This window comes from Melospiza georgiana, chromosome 3 (genome assembly GCF_028018845.1).
Source record: "Melospiza georgiana isolate bMelGeo1 chromosome 3, bMelGeo1.pri, whole genome shotgun sequence".
Lineage (NCBI taxonomy): Eukaryota > Metazoa > Chordata > Aves > Passeriformes > Passerellidae > Melospiza > Melospiza georgiana.
The window spans coordinates 60,496,119-60,522,610 of NC_080432.1; the positions used below are offsets into that span (position 1 = coordinate 60,496,119).

General features: G+C 41.4%; 1 protein-coding gene across 4 annotated transcripts in view; it reads right to left on the reverse strand.

The window, feature by feature from the left end:
* Nucleotides 1–26,492, reverse strand: part of LOC131081216 (SAM and SH3 domain-containing protein 1-like) — a 525,757-nt gene that overhangs the window by 18,720 nt on the left and 480,545 nt on the right. For 2 of the 4 annotated variants that reach the window (XM_058020162.1, XM_058020164.1), the window contains exons 6-10: nucleotides 25,878–25,964; nucleotides 24,479–24,591; nucleotides 22,771–22,872; nucleotides 7,939–8,071; nucleotides 3,063–3,898 (exon numbers count right to left, since the gene is read on the reverse strand). In XM_058020162.1, the coding sequence (XP_057876145.1) occupies nucleotides 3,063–3,898; nucleotides 7,939–8,071; nucleotides 22,771–22,872; nucleotides 24,479–24,591; nucleotides 25,878–25,964 (1,271 nt within the window). The remainder of the gene's footprint in view (nucleotides 1–3,062; nucleotides 3,899–7,938; nucleotides 8,072–22,770; nucleotides 22,873–24,478; nucleotides 24,592–25,877; nucleotides 25,965–26,492) is intronic. The other 2 variants (XM_058020163.1, XM_058020165.1) reach the window with 2 other exon arrangements.

The window sequence follows — 26,492 nt, forward strand, 5'->3', positions numbered from 1 at the left end:
CATTGTATCCCCAGAGACTCAGCTGATTCCAGATTAGTCACTTTCAGATTTTTTTTTAAGAGGTAATAAAACCTGCCCAATGAACAACCAGCTGCACAGTACTCAAGTAATTGGCCTTGGCACAAGTCTCATGGGGCAATGCAGGGAAATGAAGGTATGGCCATTACAATAAACTTGCACAACTTCAGCTCTGGGCTCTGAGTGTGGCTTTGAAGACAGGCAGATGCCTGCTGTAAGAATTATTTTCAGAGTCAGAGCTGAGATAAACAGGAGGCAGAAAATCAACGCTTGTGAACTAAAAGTTCTTAGGGTCTGAACTACCCAACAGAGTAACTTCAAAGACCCTTTAAGAATCAATTAGGTATTGATTTGGTATTGGCTCAGACCTACAAAGGATTGAGTCAGTGAAAACCCACCACCTGAGAAGTACCAGCTCACTTAATCTATTAGGAAGAAGCAAGCTGTATAAACTGTGACACTTAATAAACAATTATAAGAATTCATTCTTTTAAAGTAAACACACTTTCTGTTCACCACTTAGAAGCTTTTAAAAGGTCTTAATAGTTTTTAAAAGGTTTTATTTATAGCTTCTTGCTGCTACACCCAGCAAACTTGGATGACAGTTTTTATACCTACTACAACTCTAGTGGAACTCCGAGCCAGCTTTGTCTAGGCCCCACAACATTAAAGAGAATGTTGTGATGTAGACTTTTTCTAAGTGTTTTTTTTTTTTTTCCAGAGGGCAATGTGACTATGGCATGGGTTTTAAAAATTGTTTTTAGAAAACATTAGAGACCAACCACAAGTAGTGAGATCAGTTTCTAAAGCACAGCATGTTTAGCTAGGAGTAATTTGGTCCTTCTGTGAAGAACAATCATAACTAATCCTACAGCGTATGGTAATCCCATCAATGAAGAGAGGATGTCTGGAACTGCTCTGAGCAACTTGTCTGTCAAACCAGCCAGAGCTCCTCCTAAATAAGTCTTCTTGGAGAGCAAGACAACTGTTGGCTAAAAGCTTCTGAGTAAATGCACCTTATTAAGGATAATTGATGTTTCACTATGGACCTGCCCATACATGTAAAATTTAACTTCCATCTCCAGATTCCAGTAGGGACCCTGGCAATCCTGCAGCAAACAAAAGGTCTGTGGATGAGGAGAGGGATATTCAATGGAATGGCCATGCAATCAAAAGTATTATTCTTCTGGGAGAAAAGAAAAACTGATGCCATTTGAAAATTTCATGCATGTCCAGGCCACTGAAAAAAATATAAATGACAAAAATGAATGGCAAGGCAAGACAGAGTGACCAATTCCACTGAATACAGAGGCATTGCAGTTTCCCTGAGGTTGCAGCAAACAAACACTAAGCGTTTCTAGGAAGGAGCAACGTTAGTTGAAGCTTGTCAGCTATTTGCATTTTTAGGAAGTGCATGAAAAAGTTAGTAAGGGCAGCAGGTCTCCAACATTTATCCCATTCACACAAGGCTGGAGAAGCAGCTGACTGAGAAGTTCCTCAACAACAAAAAAGCACTGTCCATTTCTTTAACTGTATCTCTGTGATTAAGCAAAGGTCAGTGCAGATAGTTTTCATAATGAAATTATTATGGCGAGACAAGACTAACTTATTAGAAGAACCAAAGAGTTGTTTCTGTCATCTGTATTTACGAAGACAGTTTTAGAGGGTATTTTTCATTATGGGGCATCTCTAGAACATCTCAAGTATGCTTTTTGGTTTAAGATAACCTTACTATTCAACCCACAGAAGGATGAGCAAGGTTTCTCCTAAAAGTGCAACATCCTTACAGGAAAACAACATCATCTGAGTACAATGTCTGTAGCAATGGACAGTATCCTGCGAGAGGCAGGGTAAGCAGTCAATGCGGAAGGAACAGTAAAGCTGCCAAGAGAGAATGTTCATGGTGTTGGATAGAAAAAACCTCCCTGTATTTTGTGGCCAAAGAGCAAAAAGTGAACCATGAGGACTTGGTCACCTCCCACAGGCTATTCAAGGAGACCACAGCTGTCACTCTTGTACCTTATATCAGAAGAAATTAAGCAGAGACATCTCAAAAAAAAAAAAAATCTGTTATTTAAGAGGAACAGCTGTTTCTACTGTATTGTTCACTGGAATATCTTGCTTAATGTTATGGGTGCACTGCTGTTTCCATCCACTAAAGTAGGGAACGTTGTCAACTACACAACAGACTAGCTGGCTCAGCTTTGGAGATCTGGCACCAAAGGCAAGTTCCTAGGAAACTCAGAATCATGGTTAATGGAACTGTCAAAACTGGGTCATATACTCAAAAAGCAGCTTTGGATCCCTCTGGAGTGTTCAAATCACTTACATTTCTCACTGTAAGCACAATTTCCTCTTTTGGCCACCCCTTGATTGCTTTCTGTAATGCTCTGAGGGAAGGTACCACCTTCATTCCATGCTAGAAAGAAGCAGCAGCAGTGAAGCAGTGACAATTCTGGTGGTGGTGAGCAGCAAGCAGGAGGGCAGTGACTACCTAATGCCAAATTCTCTATCTTTCTGCAGTTGTGTATGTAAGGGAGAACACTGACTTGGCGAGTGAACTGATGAGATGCAATCTGAGAAGGGAAGGGCCAATTTAAGGCAATGACAGCTGAAGAGAAATAGAGCTCAGTTGAGTAACAATACTCTATTACTCTGAAAACCTTGTTCATCTCTTGGTACCTCTTGAAGAGAATACTGACTTCCAAAGCATCACAAAGAACATGTTTGTAGCGTCTCAAACCTTCTCTGTTCACTGGTGATCTCTACTTCTGCACTAGGTGAATTAAAAAAGCAGAATTTTGTCATATTTGCTCTCTCTCACTGAGTTATTCTGTACACACAGAAATGGCAGACTCAACAAAACTCTTCTCTGACAAGATTTTATCAAGCTCTTCCCTTATACCTGCATTACAGTGCTTAAGAGTTTCTAATGGCAAAGAAAGCAGAAGCACTGCATTTTAGTTAAAAGTACAAAGCAGAAAGTGTTCACTGCAACCTCACAGAAACTGGAAGACCACCTTCATGGCAACTCTTTGACTCACAGACTTTTGGTGGATTCTCAAGAGAACCCTTTTAGTACAGCGATCCACTGTGGCAGCCCACTTCCTCTTGGCCTCCTCATCCTCCTCCAGCAGGCATCTCCTCAGGTCCTGCTTGTCGGCCTTGCTCAGGGTCCTGTCAGTAACGGGACGCACCAGCTGTGAGAGGTTGAGGTGACTGTACAGGCTTCTCTCCACCACATAGGTGATATTGAACTCGCTGACAGAGGTGCGCCCTCGTAGCCTTCTGTTTGGGAAGCCACAACCTCCACCCCCTTTCGTTTTGTGCCGCAGCAATTGCAGGTCGCAAGCTGTGGGGGATGCTCCTTTCCTAGCAGGGCGCTGGCAAAGAAAAGCTCTGGAACAGGAATAGTTAGTATCCATTTTCTTCAATCGGATCTGCTTCCTTACACTCTGAATCTCCTCCAGGGACACCAGAAGATGGTGCTTGTGCCTGTTGCTGTCATAAAAGCAAATGCTTTCTGTACTTACCCCATGGCTCAGCGAGCCGAGGCTCTTCTTCATTTCCCCATCTGTCAAGGAGCGGCAAACTTTCTGGGACTTCTCCTCTTCTGGGTAAGAGAAAAATGTCCCCAGTTTCTTGGGAGGCTTGATAAGGCCACGGCTATCAGTTTTGCTGAAGGTCTTCACCAGCTTCCGGTTAGCTCCCCACGTATCAAGACTGCTGGATGAGGGAGAAGTAGTGAGTGAGTCCGAGTCGTCCTCTGGCTGCTTTTCGCAGGAGCTGTCAAAGTAGAATTGCTTCTTGTGAACTCCAGAGTAAAGTGCTGATCTGTCATCCAGTATAGGAGAGTTGTCAAGTGGGTGCTCTTCTACACCTGCAGGGGACAAAAGCAGCACAACGCTTGTCATTGTTCATAATTCTCTAAGAGGTTTCCCTGTGGAGTCTTACGGTATTTATTCAAGATATCAACCATTAAATTGGAAGAAAACTATTTTTGAAGTAAATTACTCAGAAGTTATTTTTGAGTGGATAAACTTGAAGCAGCTCCTTCCATTTGTTAAGTGAGAATGTGGGATTAGTTAACAGACAGAAGACAACATCCTGTAAGTAAACTCATCATTATTTTAAGTTTCTCTCTTTCATCTGCTGCTAAGACCACAGATGTTCCAACTAACAATCCCTTAAAAGCTGGAGCTGGAATCTGTTTCTCTTGTTTTTCTTCTGTTACTTGCATATGATGCTCAGCTCTAGTGAGCTTACAAAAGGTCAGAAGTACACCCAGGTATTAAAACCCAAATAAGTAGCTCTCAGGTCCAGTTTTACAATACCTAGTTCTCCTTTGGCTGCAGAAAGGAGTATTTTTCACAGAAAGTTATGGAGCTGAACCCCAGGATGAAATTTATTGTTCTGGGGTTTTGATGGGAGAAGAGACACCAGTTTTAATCACATAGAATTTATTTAGCAGATGCAAAAACAAAGAAGTAGGTCAAACTGCAGATGTGCCAACTTCAACAGTGTCCTGGTAATGAAAGAAACACTTAGTTTTCACCAAATTTTTCCAGAAAATATTTCACAGGAATATTTTGCAACATAAGTACTGGACATGGGCAGAAAGCCAGGTTTCCTTTTCGGAATGGAGAGAAGAAAATAAAGAACTTCAAACTGCAATTCCTTTTAACATTTATCATATAAGAAACTTTTCTCTGGTGTTTTCTTTAGAGCAAAGTATAGGCACAGGTTTTAGATGCAGTAACAAGGTTAGAGTAAAAAGAAGTACACATCCTCCTCTGTCTCCCTGACAAATTCCACAGCATTCCTAGCGTTGTATCAGACACACATACACACACAAATGTAGCTGTAGTTATTTCTTGCCAAAATCAATGTCTTAATGACATAACTTTGCCTTCATCTTTGATTGCTTCCACAGTCTTACAGCAGAGTAAAATTTGAACTGTTACCAAAATACCTACAATTTACTAAACAGGCTCATTCAATAACAAGGGACACCTTTCACAATGACTGATTAGCAGCCCTGTATAGGATTCCTGCCTCACCTTCAGTTCACTCTGTTGGCAAAACATGTTTAAAATATATTTGTTGAAACCTAAGATGCTATTTTACTATGATAAGGATCATCATGATATTGAAGGGATAGTGGATCACATCTGACATGCAACTTTCACTCTTTAGAAATTTATTGGGGTAGGTCTGTAGATTGGAGTCTTGTTTTGACACCACTTTCCCTGGACTGTCCAGCTTGTGCTTCTCCCCCTCTACATCTTAATTTGAACAGAAAATAGACTTTCTCCTGGGACTGAGTATGTACTGATAAACAATTTTAGTCCACTAAGTAAATATGTTTTTAAACGGCTTGTAAAATATGCATTGTGTGTCAACACTGTAACAGATGTTATTTGGAGTGAGTCCATGACACAAAGCCATAATGACACAGATGTAGATGTGATATATAAGAATGGTGCCCAGGAATTAGGAAGTTTCAGTTATTTGGCTCACTAAGGAGCAGATTAAGACAAAATACATATGGATTCAGATACTGGCAAATTCTAGTGAGTATCAGCTCGGCCAAATGTGCATTCATTGTGATAACACAGTCAGTAATAGAAATGTGGGAGCAGAATCTGAGATTAGTGTGCTTTTCTTTAAAATCTACAGGAACTCATAAGGGAAATTCAGCAAAGTTGTTCTTTGTGAAGAAATTTTTGAGTAGGATTTTGCAGGATCTTTCTTCCAGGAAACTGCGTGTCAGTTTTCAAAATAAGTCTACTCTTATACTATACTAAAATCTGTTGAACATTAATGAATTTGTTTAAATTTTAATTATGTTATTCAATCAAATATTATAGCCAACTCTCCAAAACCTAGTCACCTATGATTCCACATTACTTCATATGCATAACACAGATTCAACGAACCATAGCAAACAGCTCAAAAATCAATCCAGTCAACTGCGGTAACTTAGAAGGCCAGACAGCAATCTCAAACCTGACCACCCTATTTTTTGTCATCTTGCATAGCCTGTCAAAGGGCTCTCTGACATATCTAATTGGGAATACAGACCTCTATTATGAGAGATTGGGTAAATTAAAAGCACTTTTAATTTACCGCATGAAAATTTGTGTGTTGAATTTCCTGACAGAAAAGTCACAGATATCTACTGCTAAGGCCTGGCTACTTAAGGTGCCTTCCAGTTATACAGAAGTTATAATATATATAATATAAAATCCGTGTTGTTATTTAGCACTTATTGGTCCTGCTATCAAGTTTTTTAAGAGTAAATCTACAATGAAACTCCGGAATGACGGATGAAGTACAAACTCAGAGTTACAGATAATTTAATCAGAGAAGCCTAGAGCTAGAGAAGACAGACAGCAGATGGGAAAAGAAGGAAGGAGAACAAACTTTTTAAAATACAGTTGCTAGTTCAATGCTTTTTCTGCAGGGGTAGGGGTGGAAAAACTCTAAGGAAATAAAAGCCCTGGAAGGAGTGGCACACTTAAGTGAAAGACTGAGGGTTGAGAAAGGAAATAAGGAGGTAAAGCACTGTAAGAGAGGATACAGAGAGCAAGACAGATAAGTAACATGCTGAAGAAAAAGTCTGGTCCAACTGCAGCAAGGCATCTGTATGCCCAGCAGTCCCTGAGCTGCCTGCTCCTATGTCTGCTCACATCCCTGGAGCCTCCTCCTGATTGCTCCCTGCAGCTTTTCCCAGATCCCTGGGGAGAGAAGGAGGAGGTAGGACAGGCTTCTCTGAAGGCTATCTTTCCCCAGAGCAGTGGAAAACCAGTCCTATTTTGTTTGTCCCATCTCAGAATCCTCATCTTTGTTTCCAAGGTATCTGGGCTTTATGCTCACCATATGAAGTGATAAAACCTTTCCAGACAGAGACAGCTGCCCATTCCAGAGCTCTAGACAGGCTGTGCCTTCCACACCAGCCAGTAACACCAGCCATAATGTAAGAGAGGCAGGCTAGATCACAGATCTGCCAGCAGCTTCCTGCCACATACGCAAGATGCACGTGTTCTCCTTAAATGCACTAGGGAAGAATCATCATGCTGCTCAGCTCACTGCAGAGCTGAGGGGAATTGACATCACCCAGGAAGGCCACCAACATAGAGAGGTGCCCACAATTCCAGGGAGGACTCAAGCATAGCTGTGCAGAGAGGCTCCTGAGGATCAGGCTCCATTAATCTGAGTGCTCACGCATGCATACAGGTCATCCGGAGTTAATTCTGCAGCATCGTGTTCCCAGGGCCTGAACTCTGCTTCCCTTTCCCCACCCTTCTCCTCCTCCCTTCTCTCCCCCTTTCGGTAGGGAGCAGGGCTCATTTAGATGCCAAATTGCAGACAGAAACCCCTGGAAGTAGAAGCCACAATGCAGCCTCTATCCCACAAGAATGTCTGATAGAGGTTCTGTATATTTGCCACAGGGTGATGCCATGTGGTTCAACTGCACCACCAGCCAGCTGCTGCCCTCCCAAAATGAGCAGGAGCTTCACCTGTGTGCCACCCAGGGCCTGGGAGGAGGGAGCAGTGTGGTAATAGCTCCACTTACCTCCTTGCTGAGCTTGTGGGGCAGCTGGCCGGGATTGCTCCCAGGCTCGCTCCCTCCCCAGCATGGGGCATAAAACAAGACAACTTCTGATCTCTTAATGAGGGGCTCTCCAGCGCTGCTCTGAGAATACCAGATCAGCAGTAACCACATTCTAGGCTGTCACTTTCCTCCTTCTAAAGCCTAAAAATTCAGTAACTTAAGGCATGCACAATAGACAAGGCAGTTGTTCCTACCATCCCTTATGAATACTCCACCCCTCCCTCCCCCAACCCTCCACTTTCTGTCCCCTGTCAACAGAAACATGAATTCACACAAACAGTTTTAACCACGTTGCTTTTTACCTTCTGTGCTGGGTTTTTTCATTTCTTCAACTCTTATGAGTTTCTTCCTGACTCTGCGAGTAGAATTCACCAGCTTGTGCAACCTCTTAAACTTCACCGACTCCTCTGTTTCATCATCGGATTGTTCTCTTGACTGGCAAAGAAACAAAGGGAATATTAATAAAGCAGGAGTTCCATGGCTTGCTCCTCCAAGTCAAGTTAACCCAGCTCATCTGCTGCGCTGTGTCAATGCAGCTCTGTAACTGGTGTTATATTTTCAGCTTGGGTCAGACAGAAACATTTAAATTACTGAGAGTTTTCTTTCTTTCTTTTTTTTCTTTTTCTTTTTCTGAAAACATGACATACCATTTTGATTTCTAAATCTGTGCAACGTAAGATCCTAGGCACCGAAATGGATTCCTGCCCTTGTCTTTCTTCATATGCATTGTGTAATAACTACTTCCACGTCCTCTTCCAGTATGTTTCAGGCAGGGCTCGTTTCCAGGGTTCTTCTTACCATACCAGTTATGCTCCCGTGGTTTAGTCAGTCCCTGGTCTGTCTGGCATCTCAGAACTCGCTATTTAAACCTGGTAATAAACAGCTTTTCCAAACTGAAGCTGTCACTGACGACTTCTCTTTTTTTCCCCCCCAGTCTTCCCAGAAAATCAAAAACAGCAGCACAAGAAAGGGATGGGAAGGAAAGGAAGGAGGAGACCTCATCTGCCTCACTCACTGACTGCCACAGCTACAGAATCTTCCCTTTCTCCTCCCTGTTCCTTACACTCCTCCTTAAGGCTCTTGAGGCTCGAGTTAAGATGGACAGAGCATTCCTCCAGCACTGACCAAGGGAAAACTCTGACCTTTTCAGATATACAGTGCAGTCCATATTCCCCAGCATCCCGTTTCGTTTTGCATCTGATCCAGTATGCTCAGTTCCAGCTGTTTTCCCTCAAGTATCAAACATTACAGAGACAAAAAAAAAATTCCCTTCTCTCCAGCAGCAGTGACACAACAAGCTGAAACAATCCATTCCTTGTGAACAAGAAGACAACTTCGATTTTCGAGCCAGATCCAATGTTCAACGTGCTACTTCCTCTGTTTTAATCAGTTCAGAATGTGGAAGGCGGCGGGGGGAAGGGCAGGGAAGGGAGAGGAGAGGAGGCCAGCAGGGCTCTCGGGCTTGGCCAGGACAGCCCTGGCATCCTGCGCCGCTGCACATTCCTGCGCACAGCACAGGCTCCAGCTGGAGTGCAGTATGGATCGTATACCTTACTTTGTTTGCACTCACAGTCCCAGCCAATTCACAGCATTCCTAATGGCCAGCTCTAAAAACTCTCATGCAACTTCCTGTCAGTGCAGCTATCTGGGTTTCCACAGTGTGCTCATCCTTTTTTCTCTTTCTCCTTAATTAAACTTTTAAAAATAAAGATCCCCAAGAGATGCAAGCCAAGTAAAAACAAACAAACAGAAAAAAAGCCATTCCCTTCTCTTCCCAGCAAAAATTCTGTCTGCTTATCTGGAGGATGAATAAGAGAGGCCAAATATAAAAATGCTTTCTACTTTTGTAGTGCACTTAAATACCAGGATGAGGTACTGAACGCAGATGCCATGGGGCAGGACACCAATTAGCAGCTGCACTGGAATGCTTCCAAAGGCACACGCAGTGCCTACAGAGCCAGGGCAGCTCTGAAAGCCTACCTCCCAGGCATGCACCTCACAAGGGCCCCAGAACCACACCAGAGCAAACTTCAACAAATTTCTGCAAGGGCACTGTCCATTACCAGCTTCCCACGAACTTTGCATTACTCCAAAATAAGGAAGAATAGCAAACTGACCACATATGGCAGTAGGAATTGTCAATACATCATCCAAGAATTGCACAAATGTGTTTACTGTGGTTACAGACTGGCTAGGTAATTAATAAACTTCCTTCGGGAAAAATAGGACTGTAAAGAGTAGCCGGGTTGTTTACATGAAGTAAATTAAGCAACTCCATGAGCATTAATTCCGAGATTATGCCTAGGACAACTTAGTGATATGTCAAACAAGACAGACACATTTAGAGAAGATGATGAATGGATTATTGACTGTAATCAAGAAGTTCAGTCACAACTTCTTGGGCCATTAAGTGCATCCTGGCAAGCAACCATCATGCACATTCTGCACTCAATACATGTTTATATTAAATGCAATTATTCTAGGGGATTGCTTTCCATCAATACTTTTTGTACACTCTCAGTTTGCAAGACTACTGCTTTTGAAACTGTGAGCTCTGTAAGACTTTGAGAACAGCTCACACCTGATCCTCCTACCCAGGATTTCATTGAAGAATAAACAGCTGGTCCTGCTTTGCACCACTGATATATCTGATAAGGAACTGTACCCCCTCAGGGTTATGAAGGTTCAACAACAGCAACAACAAAGAGCTTTTAAAACATCTGACACTTGCATTCACAAGTACCACAGCAAGAGCAAGTGTCAAAACAGCCTCAGCGCAAGGTACTGACATCAAACCCGAGTGGGTGGTACAGAGGGTGCTCACCATACTTCAAAATAAATAAAGTCCAATCACAATTAGGTGCCAGCTGCTTCTCCCCAATGCTTCAGGACTCCTAGCACCCTTTAGAGCTGGGGTCTTCCACAAGCAGCAACAGATCCTTTCTATCCCTTGTGCTTCGCAGGTAGGTGAGAACAGGTCATGCTTTATGGATAGATAAAAGACAGTCTCCCTCCAGAATCCTACTTCCTGTCATACCAGGTAGCATGTAACAGAGAAATCTTCTATAGTGAAAAAGGATCGACAATAAGTTTATGCAAAAAGGCCTAAAAATTGCGACTGCACCACTGGTGCTGCTTGGGAAACTTTATTGTCAAATAACGCCAATTCCTTAAAAATGAATTCATTTTCAAAAGGGTTACTCTTCACTTCCTGTTTTTGAATCAACTTTTTAAGAAAGGCCTTGGAATTATCAAAAGTTTCCACTTTGGCACATGGGAAACAGAGCTTAATTTTCCAGCTCAAGCGCTCAAGCAATGCTTTCTTTCTCAGCTAATATTAAAGAGAGAACAGAAATGTAAAGCATTCAGGCCATAACTGAGATATTTGGAAATCACTGAACTTCCCCAACACACTCTACCCTCCCCTCTTTCATGGTGACTGAACTGCTGTTTTTGGTAGCTTTCCCTGACTTCAGAGGGGAAATTACCCCAGTGTCCCCAAAGCATGGTAGGCTGGGCAAATGGCTTCCTGGGCAGCTCTAGCAGCAAGGCCTTGGCAGAGGGCTTGGATGTAGCCAGTTGCCAGCCCCCTCTTGTTCCCTTCCCCTTCACAGGCACTCCAGCGTGCTGCGGCCCTGCAGAAGGGTAGATATGGTCTGTTACGGAGGGGATGGGTCTGCAAGATGCTCAGCCACAGACAGGCTCTCTGGCACTGGAAGAATCCATGCTGAGCTCTGTCCACCAACGCCTCCTGGCCCTGGCACATGGCTCTTCCACCAGGCCACGCCTCGGTGTCCCTAATGTGCCGATAAAACAGCCAGAGCCCCTCCAGCTCCCTGTCCCCCCGTGCAGAGCCAAGGTACGCCTCTCCCTGTGCCCTCAAGGGGACAACAAACAGATTTGCAGCACTGCAAATAGGAACAACTTAACTTCCATCTCCTCTGCTCCAAATTTTTCCATCCGAAAGCCCATATGGCTCAACTTTTAATTACTTTGGCTAATGCTGTATGTAGTAATTCTGTGGTGAATGCTTAAGTGTTTCATTTCTGGTTTCCAGAGCAACATTACATCAGATTGCAGACAGCTGGCTCCACAGCCCTCAGCCATAGCGAATTGGCCAAAGCCGAGGCACAGCGCTGCGCTGGTTGAAGGGAGCGCAGGGCTCGGCCGGGCTGCCGGGGACGCGGCGCAGCCCGCGGGGCCCCTTGGCGGGGCTGGCCGGGCGGAGCCGCCCTCCCCGCGCCTTGGAGCAAGTGCATCCCGCATCTGCGATGCTCTCACGGCGCGGAAACCCGCCAGCTCGCACAGCTTGGCTGCACGAACGAGCGAAGGACTGCAGGGAAACGGGGAATATATTAACAGCATCTGGAAATACCAAGAACTGCATGCAGAGGACTGCAGGCACCACGTACCACACGGCTGGAAAACTACAGAGAGCCACGGCCCATACCCACTGCTCAGCTTTTCACTGCAAACAAATGTGGTCACAAACAATGAAGATGCTCTCAAATCCCCTCTGCCACCTCTCGCCTCCCTTCACCTTGGAAAACTCCCAACTTGTGCACCCCCAAAGGCCACGCTTTGCATCACCTCATATGTAAGATCAAAGTGAAGAGCTTTACGTTCAGGAACAAATAGGAAACTAGCACACATACTCTGACATTCTCGGAGCTCTTACAGTTCTGCTCCTGGCACCCTTCTTGCTTTCTCTCCTGCTTTTCTCACGCAGGCTCTTTGCTGCTGCTTGCTTGGGAGGCAGGACACACGCCTTGCTCTGCTGCTCTCTAGCAGCCAGCCCATTTCACACGCCACAGAAATAACAATCTTAACCTCCCTCTTCGAATTAGTGCTTCACAGAGAGAAAGGGAGAGTGAGAGAGAACTAACATTTATTAGTGTTCTTGGAATTAAATGGCAAAATGTAAACCAGAAGTAAGTAGTTGACTTTCTACAGGACTATGTTTGGAAACACTTCAGGGTTATAGCAGCAGCCCTTAAAAAACAGGCAAAGCTTGGTAGCCATGTCCCAATAAAAATGTGTAAGAAACACTAGGACAACATCCAGTCAAAGCTATCAAAACTGATTAATTTGCTTCAGCTCCAGAAAAACCCCAAACATACATGACTTTTACATGAGCCATGTAAATCCATTTAGAGAGATGTTAAAATTTTACAGTTCACTTTATGCCCAGTAATAATTCAGCCCCAAACTGAAATCTCTAGGAAACCTTCCATCTAAGAAAAAAGAAAATCTTTTAATACCTGCATAAACTTAAGCTGCAGTTCTTCTTCGCTATCAGACAATTCTTGTTCAGCAAAGTGGGGCAAAAATCCACATTTAGATTCAGAGACACATTACATCCCCCAGCCCTGGCTAGCTCACCTCAGAAGTACAAGCTGTATAGTAAATGTGGTTTTAAAAGAGGCTTTGCTGTTCCCTTTAGGAGATGTAGCTACACGTGGCCTTTCTTCTTTCTAACAGGCTTTCCATCTGCCAAAAATCCCAACCATTCTAACTTTAAAAAGTTTTTCATTAAGGATGCCTGGATAAAGTCAGAGACAGGAAAATAGAACAGAAAAGAACTTAAAAGCCCAACGAAAGGAAAAGGAAAGCTGAGAAAAGCTATGCATGCTGCGCTGTGCCTAAGAATAACCACAAAAGCCTTTTCTCTTTCTCCCTCTCTGAGACAGGAGGCACATCCTCTCCACATCATGCTGCATGCTCAGTCACTTACCAGCTTCGGCATTTATGGGCCTAAAGCTCAGTTTCGAGTATTTTCCCCCGAGTCCTCAACCGCTGTCAGCTTTGTAACCCTAAAATTTAGGAGCAGACACTTCTTCTTAAGTATTGAATTTGCTCTGAATCCTGCACACAAAATGCCTCTTCTCTCGAGTTACATTATCAGACACCAAACTGGCTCCGATTCCAGTGCTGAATATGTAAAGAAGAAGAAAGCGTGATGCTGGACTCAATTAGCTGTTTTCTGCTCACTGATTGATTCCCCCCGTTACTCGCTAGCTGCATAACTTGCAAGAAAGGCATAAGTCATCAGCTCTAAGCAAATCTTCTATTCACCACAAGGAAAAAAGGGAGTGTTGTACATGGCAAACAATCCCTGTTTTCACTGACGAAGGCTTGCTGACCTCTTGCTGGCCTCCAGTTCCTTAATTACTGTCTATGGAATTTCAGTGAAAGAAAAAAATACAGAGAATCTCTGCAAAGCCAGGACGAAGAGTGACCCTCAAACACCACCACTAGAGTGGAGGCTGTGTCTATAGGAAATGTAACTTAAACCCTTTACCAGGCTTTCTTTATTTTCTCTTTTTTAATTCTTTTGACAAAAACCCCTGGAGAATTTCCCTTTATAAAGGGCTAATTTGAAAGGAAAATAAACCTTGCTTAAATGTTTTTTAACTTGGTGAACTTAGATACTTTTTTTTTTTTTTATATTTCCCCTCAGTTTCAGTGCTAGAAAAGAACATAAATAAGAACTGGAAAGAGAAATGCAGGTCCAGAAGTGGTGGCTTTATGAAGTATTGTAGTGTGACTTTAAAGTTCTCTGCCTTGGCTGGTCTCTGATCTCCCTTCCTAAGGAACAGACTCTGAGATGCTCAAGTAACTTGGCATGCCTTTAACCAACCACACCTTATCCCAAACCTCACAAAAATCCAGAATTTGGACATTTCTTCTCGGAGCACATGAAAACAAGGACCAAGACTGCTGTTTTTTGGGAACACTGCTATCCAGGGGTGGAAAGCAGTAGCATAGGCATACCACAACAGCACTCTCTTTAAGCCAGGGAAGATTCTCCTTTATCAGCACCACACTATAAGTGGCCTGTTTATCTGGATTTACTGCAAATTAATCATACTGTGAAATCATAGCTGGACTAAATATCTATTTCCTTTGATGGCTAATTTTAATGAGCCCCCCAGTCAAATAGCCCTTTTCAATTTCTCAAATCACTTTTTTAATAGTGACTGTACGCAGCTTTTCTACTCCCGAGTGGTCATGTAAACTGGATTGACTAGTGTGCTGCAGCTGGGTTCTTACCCTTGAATTACTTCAGCCCCAAAACTCTCATGTAAAGCCCTATAGAAAATTCTAAGCTTCAGATAAAACCAGCTAGTGTTCTCCAGTTTCAATAACATACAAGCCCACATCAAGTGAAACATGACAGCAACTTCCTTGAAATGTATCCCAGATTCCCTTAAAAGTTCATGGCCATGAGTGAAACTGATTTAAGTTTGGGGCTTTGCAACTTGAGTTTTAAAGGCTTTGGGTTTCATTAAGAAAGCTTCACAGACCTCTAATCCTTGCAGAGGCTGTTTAAGAAAACTGCATGAAATTAAGATGTGATAATCTGTATCATCTCCTGAAGTTACAAATAACAGCCTCCAAAATTTTAAAGAAAATTAACAGAGGTCATCAACATATTTTTTTCCAAGAACATGAATTACAAGGGCTGTGCAAGTCTAGAATGTGCAGTGTCAGACCCCCTAGGTAAGCCCCTATAACGTCTGGGTTTGGTCTGTGATTACTTATAAGAAAATCAAAGGAGCATCCAACGGCTACTTTGGTGAGAGATATATTACACATTAGCTGGTGACGACACTGCTTGCTGAAATTAGTGGGAAATATTTGTCATAAGTAACCAGAGCATAAAAGTTTAATTCTCCCAGGAGGTCTGCCTTGATACAAGAATAGCTGCTTAGGCAAATTCCTAGCTGTTAACTGTTTCCAGGTTTTAGTTTAATTTTGACAAGCACATGCTGACATTAGTATCTGCAAGCTAGACATATTTTCTCATGGCAAAGTGCTTCTCTCACTGATTAGCATAATTAAATTTAATGAAATTACAACTGTACTCATGTACCACTTGTCATAGGTATATGTAGCAGAATGAAACTCTGTATTACATTATTTTGTACCTGTTACAATCCAACATTCTTTTCCAATTGTCCTGCAGACTCCTCTATACATGGAATCAAAAGTCTTTAACAAGACTCTCTCAACTGAATCTTATGTTTTGGCAGGGCTAAGAAGATTCAGGGAGAATTCCTATACTTGGCATAGGCTGTACTATTAATGAATGGAGTACTCCACTGGTGCTGGAAATTCAACTCTTGACCTCTTGGAAAACCAAGGGTGAAACAGCAATACATGAAACACAGCAAAATTTGTATCAGAATTTTGTATCAGAAACCTTAAATCAATCAGGCTGTTAATGTTACCATCCAAAGCAGGAGGAAGGAAACACCAGCACTGGGGAAGGGGCACAAGTGGCAACCAATGAGAGGGCAATTAAAATTTTCTGTTGTACCACAAGGAAAGTTTATTCAGCCTGTGTCTGCCAAATAGGGCAGTGAAACACATGGGTTTTGAAATTCCTAATTTTTGAACTGAGCAAAGCCTTGTTTTAATTTAACAGGCTTGGGGGCAGGGAAACCACATTATGGATTATAGCATCTCCTGCTGGCTGATGCATGGAGGACAGGAAAAAACTGGTACCACCCCTCACCCTCTAGGTAGTAAGCAGAAAAAATAGGCAGCTGCCAAAGCCAAGAAATGTATAAAAAAGTGAGCTAGTATGTTAAAATAAATATTAAATTAATTTGCCTTCCCATCTCCTATCCTCTTCAAACACATGGCCAAACATTTTGCAATAAAGTAATCCAACAGGGCTAGTCTGAATGCATGCAAACAGAAGTGGTTATGAACACGCCCAACTGCAGCCACTGCTTGGGTGTTACAGTAAGCTCTGAGTCATGACAGAAGGCAGATTTTTCTCAGAGACTTTACAACAGACTAACTGCAGGAGAAACTCCTGCTGGCAGCGAGCAGGAGGTTTACTTGGGCTACATTCCTGCCAGCTGCTCAGTACAATCCTGTGGTGACAATGTCTAGCCCTGCTAGAGACACAAACCTAGCCCAGCTGTATCTCATAACAACATGGGTGGCTCCTGCAGGGTAAATAATGCTTAAAGACATGACACAGTTTTATTCTGAATAATTTGCAGCTGTTTCTCCTGCAAATTCTGAAGTGTTCTGGAAAATTTCAGAAAAAATAGGTAAGAAACTCTGTAAGAGTGTTCTACAAAACCAAATACAAACACATCAACGGTCTCATGCTTTGCTATCATCACTCCCCAGCACTGACCTTACTTTGGGTTGTGCCATGGGAACTGTAATGACGATTCCCATTTCTCTCATGAAGGTTTTTGTATCACTGTACCCATGAGAATTCCTGCTCTTATGCATAGATAGAGAGGAAAGATCATAACAAAATATGCTGTAATTCTTCTGCTACCAGCTTTCACCCAGAGGCGCTCGACACTGTCCCTGTGATCAGTGGAAAAGGAGGGCAGCCAATACCTCCCAGGACAGGTCCCTGTGACAGGCACATAGTGTGGGAACTCACCATTACCATTTTGAAGCATGTCTTATTATAGGTTCTTTTTCATCATAACTGTTACTAAGCACTAACAGTATTACAGGAATTTGGGTAGTAACAATAAATACGCCACCCAATAGAATGAGGCACATCGGTGCCTTTCAGGAAATCTTAACAGAAATTGGGTCACTAGATTCTTTGGAGCAAAGATGAAAGCTCTGCATTCATTCACAGCCACACTCAGCAGCAGCTCCCCTCTGTTACTTGAAAGAGCATGCAGGGCCTGGAGGCAGCAACAAGTTCTCCAAGAAGAGCTAAAACACAGAAAAATCATCTTCTACCCTTTAGCCTTTTAATGGAAAAGAAACCTTACCAAAAATGGTGAGTCCTGGGATAACAGCAAAACCAGGACTAACACTTCAAAATATTCACATTGCTTCAAATTAAATAATACTCATTTAAAGTAAAACAAACCTCATCACATCCTACTGTCTATGATACCCAATGCTGATTCCCAATATTCATTGACTCTGAGCTGATTTAAAACAAATTAAACTGAAAATGCCAAAAGAATAACTTTTTTTCTGTTTATGCTAACAGTCCTGTATTATGAGCAATACTGATGTTAAGCAATGGTTAAAATTTTTAAGAATCCATCTGTACTATGACTAAAAATTAGTTAAAAAATAGCTGCATTTAAAAAGCATCCACATACTGAAATACAGTATTACCCTGAGTAATGTGGATTTGCTGTAATTATGCTTAGATTTACTCTTGAGGTAATTGGTGCTACAGAAGTTACACTTTCATTATTTCTTTTCTTCCTATTCTTCACACTCACCAAACCCAGTAATGACTGTCATGTGTCAGAGATAATTATATCAGACTTATTTGTCAGAGTCAGGTTTGTACCGTGGGTAACACAATCCTGATTCAACAGCTTCAGCATCTCTGAGACTTAAATGAATACAGCCCAAAGTCCATTCGCATCTGTTACTCTGCCTTTGATGCCTGTAGCAGACAGAAACTCAATTCTGCACAGCCTTTCAACTTTTATCCATATTTAACCACTTGCTAAAAAAAAAAAAAAAAAAAAAAGAAAGTAGAGGAGCAACAAATTATTGTCTCAGTTCAGCTATATCTGTGTGGACTCCATGGACTGCCATCTGTTAAAAAATGGATCTATAGAAGACAGAAGAGAGAGGCAACACAGGAATTGTACCCAACATCAGCCTCATGGCAGCTGCAGATGTGCACAGCACACTTACAGGTCTGCACCACTGCTGCCACTCTCCTCAGAGAAACCAAATGGGCTGCCAGTTTCCTACTGGTAAGGTAATGATCCTGGGAACACAAGTGTTGGGAGGGCAGGGATGTAAAACAGCACTGCAGGCCTACCCACTGCCTATGTGTGGGCTATATTATTGGAGGGAAATGCTGCTTTTGTTCTCTTCACTCATAAATATTACGGCCTCTCTCCTGAGGCTGCTAAGGCACAGCTGGTAGGTGGGGTGATGTCAGACAAGCATGGCACAGCTCACTGTGGCACCTTTCAAATGAAGGCCAGCTACACTACCTTGAACTTCCCTGGATGGGTGAGCATTACCCGCTGATCGAAACCAAAATACAGAAGATGAGACCAACAAACCAGTTTGGTTCAGAGATAATTACAACTTCATTCAACTCGCATCTACAGAAACTGTCAGTGAACTTAATTAGTGGTTTGTGTCAGTGTCAGCACGCATATGATACACACTTCTGTCAAGCTCCCTGGTGCTTCATCTTCCATTTTCCCCGGCATGAAACATGGCAAGTGGTACAATTCGTGGTCTTTAGCAGACAAGGCGCAGGAAAGAAACTGACTGCCACACTGAATATACTTGTGGGATCTCAGCACCTCAGGACTGATGTGCCGAGTCACCAAGACCACCCTTGGGGGGCTCAGAGGTCCTGGAATGTTGCCAGAAGTGTCTGGTGGCTGGACTTTGATCCTGCACGGGAGACGACACCTGTATGAGGATGGGAGGATTTCACTGGGATAAATGGTGGAGGGATAAGTAAATTAGAGTGTGAGACACAGGGTTTAAGATTTCTGTACAGGAGGGTCTAGAGAAGTAAGATGGAGGAATTGGGGCGTGTCCTGTCCTTCTTCTTCTTCTTCTTAGCCTCTATCTTCTGTGGTGATGGTGGCACTTTAAGATTGGTCCTTACTAAAAGTGCACTAGTCAATAAAGGTAAAAAGTATTGGAGAAAATAGGTAAATATTGTATACGTAGTTTTGAGTATAAAGATAAGTGACCGCCCCGGGGCTCTCAGTGTGCTCATGGCTGGCTTGCTGTGCAGACCTCTGTTGGGCTGAGAGAAAATCTTTTACATAAAAAACTAATAAACACTGAAGACCAAAAAAAACCCTGAAGCCTCTTTTCGTCTTTTAGAGCGCGGGCTGCCCAAGGCCATCCCGAGCCTTCCCAAGCCATTAAAACAGCCGAGAAAGAGACATATACTGACTTCTCCTCATGCATGGGCTGGTGCCATAGCAGCAAGGGCTCTGAGGATGAAGCAGCCCTATTTTAGATGAACTGGGAATGTCAGCACCCAAAAGTTATCAAACGATCTTCTATCTTTAGGAACCATAAAAGGCACCTCAGTGTAAAGAAAGAATGCGATACAATTTAAAGTCCTCTCTTTCCCTGGACTTTCTGACTCCCGAGGACAAATAGGCCCTTATCTACAATCCAGAAAGAGATCCATTTGTAATCTGCACCTGCTTTACATCCCAATGCTTGGCACAAGGCAATGAAAGCTTGTCTACTGTTAATGTGAACTGCCTTCATTGCAACAGAGATGAAACGTAAATATTCAGAAATAAATTTGTAAGAAAATCATGAGGCTTTTTATAGCTTTGATACATCTGACTGAAAAGAAAAACAGTTTCAACTGCATACCCACATTAGCAAATAAAGAACACACATATTTTGTTGTGAAACAGGGGGACCACAGTAGTGAGACTGAAAGCTACTAATTACTCCATAGTGGCAAAGAACCAGGTCACCTACTGGCTTGGGAAGGCTATTGTTTGTTTATTTGTTTCTTAAGAACAAACAAACAGGACATACAATTAAGAGCACAGCAATGACATTGGACTGCCTGCCTTGGGATGCTGACCTTTCTACTCCTCACTCCTTTGTGGTTCATCTTTAGGGTTTAGTTTTATTAAGGGTATGAAAACCAAGTTTCCATTTCCTGGTGGAGTAATTTAAAAGAGGAGAACCTGGAAAATAGAATCCTCAAATCAATCCTTAAAATGAGAATCTTTAAATCAACACCAGTTATGGTAGTCATAAATATGATAGCTATAAAAGCTTTTTTTAAAAAGTGGTCTTTTCCTAAAAAGGAAAACGATAACTTATGATATATGCACTTTAGATATTATTTGTAGGCTGTGGGCACGGCTGACTTGAAAGGAAAGGATGACTTAAAACCTTAGAACACTCCAGACATTCTGCCTTCATTTTTAGATTCTCTCATTGCTTAGATTCCAACTTGTTTTTGTTTTGTTTACAAAATGATCACATTGTTTCATAAAAAACTGCCTAGTAACAACTTGGCTGTGAGACTGAAAAATAAATAAATAAGTTTAAAAAGCAAACCGAACCAGAAGAATCATTGCCCAAGGACTTCAAATTCAAACGAGAAATGTTTAGCTCAGGGACTTGTATTTTCAATTTCTTTCCTAGTGTAAGTATACAGCAGTGGGCTACCTAAAAGTCTATTTTTAATATATGGAAGACCATCTGTGCTTCATGGCCTATATAAAATGAGTGGGGAAGTTTTAAGTTGAGGTTCCAAATATGCAGAATATAAATCACACAAATGGCACTGAAACTCAAACCAAAACTCTCCCAAAAATTTTGGGAAAGACAGGGCTTGAAAACAGAATAATCCTTACATGTCTCAAAAGCTGCTCATTTCAGATTAGTAGAGAGGTCCTTTGGCAAAAAAGTATGAGTGAACACATATCCTATCTCTAGACATATCTGATACTTTTCTTTGTTTGATTTTCCCTTTTGTCAATTACAGCCCAAAGTCCTTCACACCAGTTAGCCTCAGTTTCATCCCTGTCCATAAAAAAAAAGGTCAGGCTGAGTTTTGTTCTAACATGTACTTTCATTTCTGCAGATGATCCTGTTTCCTTGAAGGCAAGCAGTTTCACAGCTTCTGTTAAAGTCAATGGGGACAAAAATCAGGAGCGAGGGCAAAAGTCTTGAGAATTATCTACAGTGATTGAATAGAAATCCCTGTAGATAATTACTGAAGTTAGCAGAAATTTGGTTCAAATCCTACCAGAACATCATAGAGAGGCAACCAAGCTGTTGGCTCAAAGTGCAAAGATGGCTTAGGAAAATAACTTTAGAGAAAAGGTGCCAAGGCATTCCATTAGGGCAGAAATACTGAATCATGTTCAGTCCTCAAGAGATATACACAGCTTTCAGTAATTCAACACAAGCGCAAACCACTATCAAAAGATTTAAGAGAAATTCATTATCCTTCTGAGATTTGACCATGGTAAATGAGAGTTTTGAGGGGCTTATGCTATAGCTACCCTGGACAAAAGCGTTAAAAGAAGGGAAAGTTCAAGCTATAAATACTCATGAGGAAAGATCAGACATCTTTCAGCTGGCTAAACAATCAGTTCAGGAGAGTCAGGATCCTTCCTTCTCTATTCTTTGCACATTTTTGATGTATCAGAACAGAGTATGAGGCAACATCAGTTCCCCTCTGCTCCAATGTAACTAAAGATAGGCATATTTTTTTGAACACAAACAACAAAATCTTTCTCTGCCACCAAATATGTTAAACATCTCATAAAATGACATTGCATTCCTTTTTTCATTGAGGAAGGAGGAGCTAACTGGCTGCTGCAGTTACCAGGAAATTCCATTGACAATAAAATAAATAAATCAACCAATCATCTCAAAAGCCTATGATTCAATTATATGGGTTACAAAGAGCTTGAATTTGACAGTCAAATGTGTTCTTCTGTAAGATTTATCTGTGAACTTCCAATTAGAGAACTGAAGTGGAATAAACTACTCAGTGAAAATGAAGATATCCGGAAGGAAAAAATAATTAATTCAGTATGGCATAATACAAAGACTGTCTGGTGCCCATAAAAACAACAGAAGTTAAACAGCTCAGAAGGAAAAAAAAAAGGGAGGAAAGCTGCCTTACTGTTTATGGATCTGACAAAAGCCACAAACTCTGGGCTGTGAGTTTGCAAATGCAAAGACAGAAGTGTTTGAAGGCAGCAGGCAGCTAGGATTTAGCCATTTCCTCATCTAGAATGTATCAACAAGGGCTAGAAAAGCCTGAGAAATTCTACTGATGAATCAACAACTTCCCTCTAAATGACCTAAAAGCTATTTTCTGTGGGTTTTGAAACGAGGGGGATTTTTGCCTGGGACAACTTGTGTTTCAAAAGCTCAGTGACAAAGGGGTGAGATTTAAAAAGAAAAAAGAGATATTATACAATAAGACTGTTGAAGTCTATGACAACAGATTTTGAAGATTTCAAATGCAAGTTAAAGATTCTTTGCACACAGAACAGAGCATCACAAGGTCAGTGATACATTTGCTATTAAGGAAATTGCCAGGTAAATCAGGATATTTCAGTACTGCAATGAAAGAATTTAAATATTAAATGACACTAGGCAGGTATATCACAATGACAGGTACTTACATTACAATTGGAAGACCCATCAAGTGTTGAGTAAGAGCCATCAGGCCATTCTGTAACATCTACAGCACTCGATTGCCTGTGCTGGGCTTCATACTCTTTCAGCTGAAATTTGAAAAGACAGAAAGAACATTTTCCAGTGACAAGAAGAGATCAATCTTCATTAAAATACCAAGAGTTAATGTAATTTCATTCTTTCCCCCTGTATCATTGTGGATCTGGGAAAATCTGAATTTTTCCACTGCACATCTCACTTATCCAAAATAAATTGTCCAACAATGGGAAATAAGAAAAATTAGTTGCTGGGGTTTTTTTCTTAGAAGGAAATGACCTGTAAATACTGAAATTTGATGACCTATTGTTGGTAAAACATAAATTATATGTCCCCATCTTAGAGGCAGAGTTTACAGTGGACAGACTAAATCGCAATGACCTGCCAATTTCCTTCATAAAGAAAATGATCTGCATTAAAGACTAGGAACCATTCTTTGTAAGGAAAAAAAAAAAGAAATCTCTCCCATTGTCCAATAAAAGGCTTCAGACAAAACCATTACTAGAGGAGTCAAAGTGTTGTAAGGATAAGAACTGATATTTTAAAAAACAAGGCTGTTGCTAGTAGCTCAGACCACTAGAGGGAAACTCTACCAGTCCATAGATGAACTATCAGATTAGGTACAACTCTTTCACCCCACAAAACTTTAACAGCAGAGAAGAAGAACTATTCCCAATATTCCAACCCAGTAATTTTAAAATCTTGCATTTTTCAGTATATGATTTCCAGCTAAGCAATATTTTATTCAGACAATAACATAAATTTATATTCTACAATAATCTATTTCACAATGTAGTATGTCAGTAAAGATATTTATCTGACTGCCAACCAATCTAAATGATGTTTTCTCCAATGGAGCCCATACAGAACAACCTGTGTTCCATCACAGTATTTTACACAAAGGTTGTGTTGAAACTTAAATCTTCCTTTGGTTCCTGAGCAATTAAAACCTTGGCCCTATTGCTGCAAAAATGCAGTAATACTTTATAGTTCTTTTTCTTGTGGGTTATTAACATTTAGAGTTTATAAAGAAACACTTGTGACAGCCACCCCACTTATAAAAAATATCTGTGTTTTACATCTGACATAATGACATATGTAAAAAATGGGTGAAGATGTTTTCTTGAGTGTTATATAAGCAAAAAAAATCTCCTTTTTGGCTAAGAAATAGGCATAAAAATTTTAGCTTAAAGGAAAATAGTAAGAAATATATATGTTCTCTATTGAGTAAGGCAAGTTCAGCAAAACCTGAAGCATTTCTGTTGGTACTTAAACCTATGAACATAATAAGTAAGAGCTAGTACAAGTCAGAGAGATTCTTCTCCCTCACTTTAGGCAGCTGCAATGAAAAAGTCTGCACTTAATCTTTTCTCTGATTAGTACTTTTATTGTTAATGGAGAGAAGCAATGCTTTTAGGACTCAATTTACCACGTACTGGCTATCAATTTCTGGTTGAGTGAAACCTCACTCAATAAACAAATCTCACTCAATAAACAAAGGAATTCCTACCTAATTTATGCTACCTATTGCAATGGGGCCAACAGGCAGGCCTTCTCCACCTTTTCCTATGTTTTGTGAATGAAATAAAACTCCAGATTGATACATCCTACGCTCTAAAACATGTTTGTCAAGGAGACTGAAGCATGCACATATCATACCCTAGCAAGTGCTTCCTCAATGGTGATCATCTTCTCTTTCACCATCATCATCAGCTGGATCCGTTCCTCATCACTCATTGTGATCTCGCTGGCCACATAACCGACATCTTCTCCTGCACAAAAAAAGCACAAATATTTTAAGCACGTGTAAGAATTCATACACATACATTGAAACTGGATTTTACCCAGTGCTCTAAAATCTTGTCACGTGGATCTGGCAGGCCAGAAACACACCCTCCCTAGAGCAGGCTGATGGTATGTTTTCAATAGACTGACTGATTCTGAAGTAACTGAGCAATAAAAGGAAGCAATTTAGAATGAAAAAACAAAGTCTACTTTGATACTGAAAGCAAGGACAAAAAGGAGAAATAAAAACTGACCGTCATCACGTGGCTATTGACCCTGAAAGACAAGAATTAAAGGAGGAGGTGCTAATGCTGGAAAAGTCAAGCACTCAGCCCTGAGGATTACTGGAATCAGCTGCCAGAACTTGCCTGTTCAGGAATGTTGAGCTGGGTGCTTGCAGCTCTCTGCTGTGGACTGGCCACTGCTTGTGATCTATCCAGACTAGCTAATCACCCACTAATCTGGCACATGGTGTCAGATGTACTGCACCCTCAGCTACCTCTCCTGCTATGTGCTTGGCATGCCAGCACAGAGAGTTAGAACTTGCCTTGAGAACCAGCAAGGACCCACACTTAACTGCAAGTGTGTCCCTTCTGGACCTACTAAATGGGCTTTTATCATCTTTCACAATCCACCTGAACAGAGAGACGTGGGGAAGCATCTGTTTGCAACATAAGAAGCTAACTGATACACATGGGGAAACAGAAATTTTCTGTGGAAAGAGAAACACTCAATGCAATCCTCAGCTGCATCTTATGCAGGAGAACTAGAGAAAGACACCTGACAGTTTAAGTGAAATCAAGCCTACATTTGCACTGGTCTCCAGAGACACTTTTACTGCTCCTTCTCGTAGTGTCTTCTACTATGACAGGCTGGATTCAAGCCTAAAGCAAGCAGGTCAAAGTAACGAAATGCCAAAGAAAGGAGAAATATCCTTCTAATTTAAGCAGAACAGTATTCCCCTTACCAAGTCAGGACTAGGGGGGAAAAAAAAGGCATCTTCTTTAGATACACCTATCACTTATATATTAACTGCACCACTTCACATGTGTGCCATCACTGGCAGTAAGGACCAAAGGCAGCCCAGCTTCCTGTCTGCAGTCTCAAGGATTTGACTTGTCATTCTGAGCACTGTCACAATGAACCAAACCTGTGACACTTCCAGAGCCAGAGACCCCAGCTGCCACACTATCACAAATGCATTTTATCCCTTTGTGATGCTGGCTCCTTATGTTTTATATGGATAGCATGTGCACTACTGAAAAAACTTTACCTTTTGAAGTCTGCCTCATTAGTCCTTTCTGGTTCTTTCGGAAATTCTGCCAAAAAAACTTATTTTTCTTTTTCCAGTCTGCTTTCCCTAAAAGGAAAGTGGAATGGGAGGATGAGGGGAAAGGGAAAAACAATTTTAGAAAGAAACATTAGTTAGTAAATTCTAGAGACACTTTCAAACATTACATTCCATTTTTAAATCAGAAACAAGAATAAAAAATCCTCCATTTTTCTGGTTTTCTTGATTTATTCCATACTAGAACTAAGTTGATGTAGCTATTTCAGGGCAATGCCCATTCTTTTATAATTGCCAATGCTATAGAGGATGGAGATAAGCCAGTAACTTACATATTTTGAATTATAAATATAAAATATTTTACATCAATTTTGATGTCTTTTGAGTTGTTAATGTCAAGTCTGGAGGTATTTTTGAAGTATTTTGTTGGTTTGTTCTCTTTAACTGAATCACAATTATGCAGCCTAAGCCACAACCCAGGTAAGTGATTTTCTAGTGTATCTGTGCATATCTATCAAGAAATTAAATAATTAACATATATATACATGCACACACACACATGTTCTGCTACTTGGCATGAGATCATCAGCTACACCTGAC